General features: G+C 35.4%; 1 protein-coding gene across 1 annotated transcript; it reads left to right on the top strand.

Annotated features, from left to right (window-relative positions):
- The first annotated feature begins 2,963 nt into the window (after positions 1-2,963).
- Positions 2,964-9,951, top strand: LOC115034340 (probable elastin-binding protein EbpS). Its single transcript, XM_029491011.1, has 2 exons — positions 2,964-4,508; positions 7,935-9,951. Exon 2 carries the CDS (start codon positions 7,971-7,973, stop codon positions 9,228-9,230), a length of 1,260 nt encoding a protein of 419 aa, XP_029346871.1. The 5' UTR covers positions 2,964-4,508; positions 7,935-7,970; the 3' UTR covers positions 9,231-9,951.
- Positions 9,952-9,993: the final 42 nt, after the last annotated feature.

Raw genomic sequence — 9,993 nt, forward strand, 5'->3', positions numbered from 1 at the left:
TACGTAACGTCGTTCTGTAGTGCATATCTTCGACTCTAATATAATATGTATTATAATATAATGTAATATGATATGATATATCTATTTAAATGAAATAATTTATTTTATGCATACTGGGACAAACCTAGTAAGATTCTCTAAAATCTCTAAGGTGATTTATTTATATTTTTATTTAAAATAAATTCTTGAAAATCACAAAACTAATGAAAAGTTACGCCCCCAACTAATTATCTTTACTTTATCTTATTTATGACACATGCATAAGATTTTTGAAACGGAATGGTAGCCGAAGGCCAATCACAATCGTAATATTATTATAATAAATTGCCATTATTACCGAATACCTATATTAAACGTTGGCTAATTTATTCATGTATTGTACATCTTATTATTGAATTAACTAGCTATTATCTTAATTTTTCTTCGGTGACAAATATTTGCGCTTTTGTTTTCTTGTATTTGGGTTTGTAAAATAATTATGTGATTGCAAACTAGTAACTGCTGGCAACATGGGACTGTTGTATTCGTTCTGTAAATGACAGTATGACACGGCCGTCGGTAGTACGTTTCAAATTAAGTTAGATAAGATATAAATTATAATTTCATTCTCGAATGATGAAAACAATTTATATTAGGTATATATATTCATATTTATTCTATATATATTTGTTTGTGGCGATGACAAGCTTGTGAATTACCTTGAGTTTTTTTTTTGATATGCTGTACCTGAACCGTTTAAAAAAAGTATATGATAATATATCATTGTAATATACTACCGCTAAAATGTTGGAAATTTTAAGTAATCTATAGCCAGCAATGCATCGTCATCACGTTTACTTGCAATATATATGTATTTGTACTTTATCTTACTATCGCATTACTTACTTTTGTAGTTTTGTGGTTAACTTAAAACTAAAAATTTCCTTTGTATTATATCTCATAATAATGAGCAATTAAGCAATCCTTATCAGCTTTTAATGTCTGAACTTATGATTTCCCTAGACCCCGGGAAGTCCTAGCTCTTGGGATTTTATGCAATGTAAGAAAAGTATTATAATTTCATTAATAATTAATGAACAATATTATTGTGGAGACTTTTATATGCGAAAATACATTTTTAATTTTGTATACTATTTAAATTTAGTACATATTATATTACTCACATTTTGTTGGTGATCTATGCTCTATAGTCTATGTATTCCAAACACACATAAAGTATTTTGTACATTGATCTTTCGACTGAATATTTGAGGTTATTTTATTTTATCGGTTTTTAATAAATACGAATAAATTGTTTTTATTTCAACATACAAAATTTAATTTGAAGTCCATGTTTTGTTCTACATTATTTGTACTTTTATAGATTTATATGCATACAATGTATACCAAAATCCTTTTAAAAAAACAATATTGAACCCTATACTGTAATATTTTAACTATGTTTCATGGCAACAATTTTGATGATCATAATCTATTAAAGTAAACCATATTCCCATCATTTATATAACTATATTTCACTGTTTACTGTCTATATTATGGTATGTATTAGATATTATGATTTTTGTATATATTATTATAGTGTTGTTCTTATGTAATGTTAACTATTGATAAAGCTTATTTATGTTAAAACTTAAAATTGTTACTATTATAAATGTATTTAAAATTGGAAAATTTGTCCGTAAATAAATAAATATATATAAAATAAATGAAAATAAAACAAAGATGTAATAATAAAACAGTTCATTATATATATATATAATTATCTTCATTTAAAATTGGCTTAGATGTATATTAACTTAATAATTAATTCTTAATAAAATGTATTGATAATTATGTAATATTATGCTCGTTATATTATGATACATGTTGATATAATATATTATTATATCTATTATTTGGATATAATTATTTTATTTATCTCTTGCATGTTTTAAGTATAGTTTATAGTATATAGTATAGATATTATACATTTTAATACGGATATTTGATTATGAATAATTATATTCAATCATGTTGATTTTGGTCATTGACTAACTGGTTTTTCAATTGGTTAAGAACTCAGCTAGTTGATTAAAAATGCGAAAAATTATATTTTAGACATTAAGGGCCAGTATTACCATCTCCCATTAAATTTAACCGACTCCTAACCGGCCGAATTCAGCCTGTAATAAAATCTGTTATCAGCCGGTTAAACGAAATCGAAGCATACCGATGATTGTAATACTGGCCTAGTGAAGTGGCTAAGTGAAGCGGGACTTATAACCTAATATTGATTCTGAAAAACATTTTTCTATTTTTTTGTTTAAAACATTTGTGACATTTCACAGTAAAATAACATACATCTAAACATGAATTAACAATTAGATAAAAAACGAAATTCCAGAGTTCATCGAGAAATTTGTTAAAAACAATTAAGCAATAAATTGTAATCAGTCACATTAGTTTTTACAAAATCTCGACCATCATAAGCAATTTTAAACTTATTGGCAGGGGGCTGGAAACAGGAGATTATTTAGTAAGTTGTCATCCAAATATTTTAGAGGAGTATTGTTTGAAAATAGTATTACAAAGTACAAATACAACTAATTTGTGAGCTAATTTTGGGCATAAAGTTAAGTTATATACCTATTATTTTATTTTAATACAACATATTATAAATTTTCATATGTGTTAATGTTATAGTTAAGTTTTTAAAATTTGATTATAAAAATAATTGTTAGACGAGTGTTAGACATATTTTGTACTCAATATACGAACGCTGAGTGTATAGCATTTTAATCTTTCTACATTTAGTCCAACTAAATGTCAATGACCTTTTTTCATACAATGTTTTTATACTGCACACAATTTGTCAAATGAAAACTACATACTTTATTGTATTATATTTAATACACACATTTTTGAATCAAAAGTAAAACATGAATCATGAATTTATTTTACATTTGTGAATCTTATGAGAAATTATTCGATCATTTGTACCTGATATTTAATGTCTCATTAACATGTAAATTCTTTAGACACGCTCTACTTAATAATATTAATTTTGGAATCGTGTAGAAATAGACTAGTAAACATTAGATTCGGTTATGTGTAATTTTATTATTATTATTGATACAAATGTTAGGTTGAATATTACGTGAAAATCTGATTGACGCGTTAATGTCATTTTTTAATTAACGTGCCAAATCATACTGAATGAATGCACAGTTAGTATTGCTATTGTCCATGACCACAGCACTTATACGAGCAATACGGATACACAAGTTATATTTATAAGCTTTTTATAAAAAATTGAGATCAATAATAATTGCCGTCTCGTGAGTCGTGATACATTTTGCATTGTTACAATGAACTATAATAATATGTCTACACCGTGATTATGAATTATTCACATTTTGGCCAATATATAAAGCAGATCAAAACAAGTATAGCCAGTATAAGCAATTAATCGGTGAACAGACATCAAACATCATGGTATTTTATGGTGTTTTAGAAAAACTTTGTATTATTATTATAATATATTTTTAGCTTGTGCATTATCATTCCAATATTATTGTTTCCACAATTATAATCGTAATGCATACTCAAGTCCCAAGGTCGGTTGTTGTAATAAGCCGAACGTGCACGTATTATAATTTATAATATTCTTGTACGTTGTGGTACACTCGCGGTTGATTGAGATTTCTCCGATAAAAAAAAAATTTTAAATATAAAGGTTGATAACGATAACGCCGTTAGCTTCTGAAGAAACGGACACTTCTATCTCCCGGGAATACCTTCTATCGCAACCAAAATCGAAATCATCGCCCCTTTCGGTCCGTAAAAAACTTCTAGAATTAAAAAACAAAAACCCGTCGTCGCTTTCTTCTCGGTGCGTAAAAATAGTAAACGCCAACCCCTCCCCCCCACACACACATGGCTGCCACTCATCATGGTTATTACCGTATGCAGCATACAGAGCGTTCGCGGTGCGAACGTCGCGAGCGGCGAACCGTAGACAAGCAGCAGCAGCTGTTACCCCTGCCCCTGCCACCGTCTCGGGCGGTTTCGCGTCGCCGTCGTCGGCGGCAGTGTGGTGTGTTCTCTTTTTCGTATTTCTGGCCCGCGCTTGTCGGAGGGGGGTGAGCGAGCGGAGCGCGTACGCGGCGGCGGCGGCGGCTACACCACACCGGCGGCCAACCACCGCCAGCTGTTCCGCGCAGCCGGACACAAAAGAACGCGACGCAAACAGTGTCTGCCCGCCCGTCCACCACCAGTTCGTGCGCGGTCGCCGTCCGGTGTGTTTCTCGTTCGTGTGTTGTGCGCGCATGCAATATCGTTTCGCGTCAATCCGTCCGTTCGTCCGAACTTTGTGTGCGTTTTCGATTTTTTCTAGAATCATTTCTTGCTCCCGTCCGTTTTCGCCACACAGTCGTCGTTTTAACGAGTGTATTCGTTCGACGATTCGTCTAAGTGTCAGTTAAAACAACTGTTGTACGTACCTCGCCGAAACTCGGCCCTCTCCAACGGTAAGCGGAAAGCGCGTCTCCTTTTTTTTTTTAATATCTATGGTTTTTGTGTCTTTCCTATTCACTCACAACCGTGTCATTGCTCTGTGATTATTGTGTTCAGATCGGTTTTCCCCGGAACGAGAATATAGTCGTGTATTTCTACGAGTATTAGTGTTTGGCCAGACTTTAAGTGAACAACAGGGAGTATCGTACTCAGTACCGGTGATGGTGGGTGCTTCTAGACGTCGAAAAAACGTGACAAATCGGCTTGATAAACAAACCAAACACCCTCCGCCTCTGCACGACCTCGGTATACGGTTAAAACCGCGGTCGCTCCGTCATCGGCATTTGCATATCCGTTATACCGTACGTGGTGTTGTCGTGTCTGCCGACTTTATCTCCTGACCACACGTATTCGGCGCACGCCTTCAATTCGTTGTCTTATCGAGCAGTGACTGCGTGATCCATCGGTGTTAGATATTATTACTGTTAATACTTGCGACCCAAAATAATACAGGTATCTAACGGTAGAAAAGAAAACACCGAGCACGTTACTAATACTCGGATATGCCTAGTACCTACCTATAATAATTATATCAGCATAATAATTATGTAGATACCTATGTGGCTATGTAATCAAATAATGCTTTTTCGGTAGGTAACGTGACGTACACAATTTTTCCACCTCGTTTTAGTTTTCAACAAATTTCCCAATTTTTGAACCGCCGTCGTAGGTACTTGTACGGCTGCACGCAATGACATATTAATCCAAAGAGTTTTCTGTGCGCAGTCCGAAGTGCTTTCATATAGTATTTAGTCGCAATCGAATTACAAACATTATACGTATTATTGACTAATTCGGCCGCTAATCTTTCAAATCCGACATTTAATTGAATCGCGTCAAGCGTGCATAAAAAACAACGTTATCTCATTCGAAATCGTTGTAGGTACCTACGCTTCTATTGAGATTTATTATAAAAAAATACACACACGCTAGTATTCAGTACTCACAGACACGTAGTTTAATATAACATAATATACTATCAAAGGAAACGTAGGTGTTAACAAATGCGTAAAATCGTGAATTCTCCTACCACGTGAGATGTATGTGTATGTGCGTGCACGTTGTGTAATCGTGTAAAGGGTATGATTTCGATGGCCGAGAAGAATTGAGAAATAACGGGTGATCTAAGTGAGGGTACTCCCCTTCGACTGAAACGGTGCTGGGTGCAACCGTCCATGATTTCGGGTACCTATGTGGCTACATTTTTATGTCATGTATCGATACACATAATATTAATCAGCGTAAACGGCACTTGTGTCGGTACCAGTAGACACGTCAGTCCGATCAGTTCGGCAAAGATTAAATCGAAAAATAAAAATTATCAATTGTTCCGAGGTCATATTATAAAGATCTGTGGGGAATTTGAACACTATGCATAATAATATCATTGGTATTAAATACCAGCGTTATCCCAATAGTCACTCGTACTACTGCTGCTATACAACTACCTACTATTACTGCTATTACTATAATGATTGTTATGCTGCCGGGCGATAGTGTTATCGTGTCTCGGACAAGGTAACGGAGAATGAAAGTCAACCAACATTTCACAATAGTCCGACGGCCGCAAAACGCGTGATTCTGTGATCATTCGTTTTAGAAAACCGCGAACGGTCGATATTTATAATATTTGAAATCCTGTGATGTTTTTTTTGTTTTTGGTTACATTGTAAATATTTCAACTCCAGATCGATGGCTATAATATAATATTGTGCTCTATGAGATCGAAGAATTCGAAAATGTGTATGGTTTTTTAAAAATAGAATAGATGTTATATTTATTGCATATCGGGAGGGGTTTGAGTTCTAATCCTGGTATTCAGAGCTATTTAGATAACCGTTTTTTATTATGCCATTTAGTATTCGTCACCATGACACTGTCTGTAGACTGTAGTGGCTACAATATAATATGGAGTACACAGAAACATGTCGATAAACACCATAATTATACATCAATAAAGTTGTTGACAGATTTAGGCGCGTTTGAAAAATCAAAAAGTCGACAATCCTATCATAGGTATATAATTAATAGTATAATACCATGCGGTAGTGCCACCAGTTGTTGGCATATAGATGAGTTTTTTGAACAGGCAGAATTAAACCGCATATTAAACGTACTGTAAAGTACAGGTACCTATTATACCCGCAATTACCTTTACAGACATGATACTATTAAGTTTACCGATTTTTGTTAAACATGACGTGTAGCACAATAACAAAAATTATTTCTTTCCATTTCAATGACATCGTAAATATCTCAGTGGGAAAATGTTCACAGTTTTAAAACGACTCCTTCAGAATGATATTAATATTTATTTAGGTACATAAGGCTACTCTATTCATGTAGTTTTAGATGCATTTATTTCATTTGTATTCGAAAAAGCCCAATATATTTGTTTTTGTAATATAGAAAGTTATATCAGATTTTATTTTAACCAAATGTAGTTATCCTCGTAGTTATCGTAGAGGGTGAAAAGTCAAGCAGGTCATATTTATCGTGGACATTTCCATTTTTTATTACGCCGTTACGATGCATTAAAATAATCAATCATTTAACATTTTGCTAATAATTATTTTATTTATTGTGTTCAGACATTTCTGAATATTGGCCGTTAACCTTATACATTATAATATGGTTTTGTAGTTTTATCACTGTATTTATGTAGACTTATCTACCATTACTTATTTATTCATTAATTTGCTAAACAACTTTTTTCGTTTTCAAATGATCGTATTAAAATTAACTTACTACAATACCACATTACTCTTAAATTGTCTTTTGGTTAATTAGATTTATTATTGCGTTTAGGTATTGCGTAACGGATTTCTCAAATGATTTTACATAATTAAATAATTAGGTTGTATAATATATATAAGGCTGTATAAATGTATGATATATATATATTAGGTATAGGGTACCTAGGAAATCGGCGTGACAGTGTTTTAATACGAATTAATGTTTTTTTTTTCACCTTGACTTAAGCCGGTCCACTAGTTATCCGATTTTCTTAATAATAAGCATCACTGGACAAATTTTGATAGCTAATATCAAAAATACCAATAATATAGTATCTACCTATTTGAATTATGAACTTATAGAGGTTTATAAAAGTCGGGTGATGCACTGATTTATTTTCATGGCCCGTATAGTAGCAGTAAAGTTGTAATAGTAGTAATAAAAGAAGTAGGTAGTAGCAGTCACCATAATAAAAATGAAAACTCTTCTATTCACATAAAAAGGTCTTTTTTGTTAGCTAGTTTGATGTTTGCTAGTATAGTTCGGTTGTAATGTGTGGGAAGAACAAGAGCAATGACAAGTTAGTGGTATGACGTAAAAAATGAAGGCGTCGTGTTTTTAAAATAAGTATTTTTATAATATAGCTATCGGACGACAGCAGCAATGATTATGGACGTAAAATGAAAATCTGTTTCGTCTTTTACCCGGGAAAAGCTACTCAGGTTGTACCTTTGGTCGCGGCGACACAGGAAGAGGACGAGGACGAGGACGAGGACGACGATAACGATAACGTCAAAGCCGTCGTCGAAGACCACGACAAAAACAATAACAACAACGACAAAAATAACAATAACGAAGATCACGAACACGACCACGACGTCGTCATCTCCAAAGAACCGGCGCCGTCCGACGACATGAACTCGTACGAGGCGAGTTGGCAAGAGTGCCGGTTGAAGTGGTGTCTGCGGTCGCGAAGCAAAGAGCGTCACGATGCTGTCGCCGGTTGGACTGAAGACGACGAAGACGACCATGGTGAAGGCAGTGGTGGAAGTCGAGGCAGAACGCAGGTCGTTCGCAGGAATCCGTCAGAAAAGCGGCAGGCATGCAGCAGCGACAGCACGGGCAGCAGCCAAGAAGAACAGGACGCCGCGGCATGGGCGGCCGCTTCGGCCCGTCGACCTAAGGCCAAACCACTGAGTCGCGTGCAGAGCGTCCGCCACGACACGGCCGCACACCGGTACCGAACTCGTCAGCGGGTGGCCGCTGAAATTCTGGACGAGCAGCGGGCCGAAGCGTCGGCGGCGGCAGCGCGTGATCTTTGCCGGTCGTCTGCGGCCAAGATCAAGAAAAGTCTGTCGTTCCGGAATCCAGCACCCAAAAAGGTGGCCACCGGTGGCGACCGTCTACTCCGGGTCGTTTCCGATGACGATCACTTCAGCCACCACCATCACCACAACAACAATAACAACGACAACCGTCAACCACGTCGCCACCACAACAAGGAAAAAGATCATTGTCATCACCACGATGACGGTGATGATCAACAACAATACCACCAACAGCAACAACTGTTAACCGTGGACGCGGGTGCGTCCTTCGTCGCCACTGCCACTGAAACCACCGTATCCCCATCGACCGCGAACGCCACTGCAGGCGACAGTGGCAGCAGCGGTGGCCAAGACAATTTCGCCATTCCTAGGCCCAAACTCATAGTTCCTGTACACACGTATGGTCTCAGAAAGCGCAGGACCGGTAACACGATCTCATCGAACCGAACCGCCAGCGATGTAAACGCAGCTTCAGCTTCCAGCACCGTCGCCTCCTCTTCCGGCAGCTCGTCGACCGCCACCGCCTCTGACACGAAAAAACATCACAACTCGTGTCCAGGTAAAAAAAATCACTTATTCCTACTATTATTTTATAAGATACTATCTGTATAACTCGACTTTCCCCGAGATAAAAATATGTACTAACATAAAATACGCCGCTACATTGGTGACTGGTGTATTCTAAAATCTCAACCATTGCCAATCGGCTAAGATATAGAACTTGCAATATTTTCGACACCTCAAACTTAATCTCTATACTATTGTGATGACTGAAACTTAGTCAAAGTCGGAGTTTATAAGCTACAAAAAAAGACCATTGCCTTTTGTTGTATAATCTAATAACAAATAAATATTATATAAAAATACTATAGTATACAGCAATGCAAGGCGATTCGGTTATAGTGACTATAGAAAAATATAAGTATATTATATAATATATTTAATCTTTGCTAGAAGTAAAACACCTACTAACTTACTTTAATATGTTTATTGTTTAATCTATGCTTCTAGTCACTAGCCTAGTTGCTAAAGGATTTTTTTCTGTATCCAATGGAAACCATTTACAGGTATAAACAAACAATTATTCGATTTTCTGATCGCATCCTTAATCAGTTAAAAAAGTAGATTAAAAACCCTGCGATTCTCAGGAATCTATTGATTTAACTTTTATTGAAAACGGTTCTGTACACCTGTAGTTTTTGAGATTATCGTGGTTAAATATCACATAGATTCACCTTTTAGATTCTGAGTGGAGCGATGAATGTTTTGATTTTACAATGATGTGTGTTTTTTTTTATTTATTTTTTTTGTGTCTGTGTACACGATAAGTAGTCAAAATAATGCTACGATTTTCAACTTCAGTATCTTGTTCGAT

Source organism: Acyrthosiphon pisum, chromosome A2, assembly GCF_005508785.2.
Source record: "Acyrthosiphon pisum isolate AL4f chromosome A2, pea_aphid_22Mar2018_4r6ur, whole genome shotgun sequence".
Lineage (NCBI taxonomy): Eukaryota > Metazoa > Arthropoda > Insecta > Hemiptera > Aphididae > Acyrthosiphon > Acyrthosiphon pisum.

What these genes read in the sequence shown, in the direction of transcription:
- LOC115034340 (XM_029491011.1), top strand. Translation starts at nt 7,971, where the DNA reads ATGAAAATCTGTTTCGTCTTTTACCCGGGAAAAGCTACTCAGGTTGTA.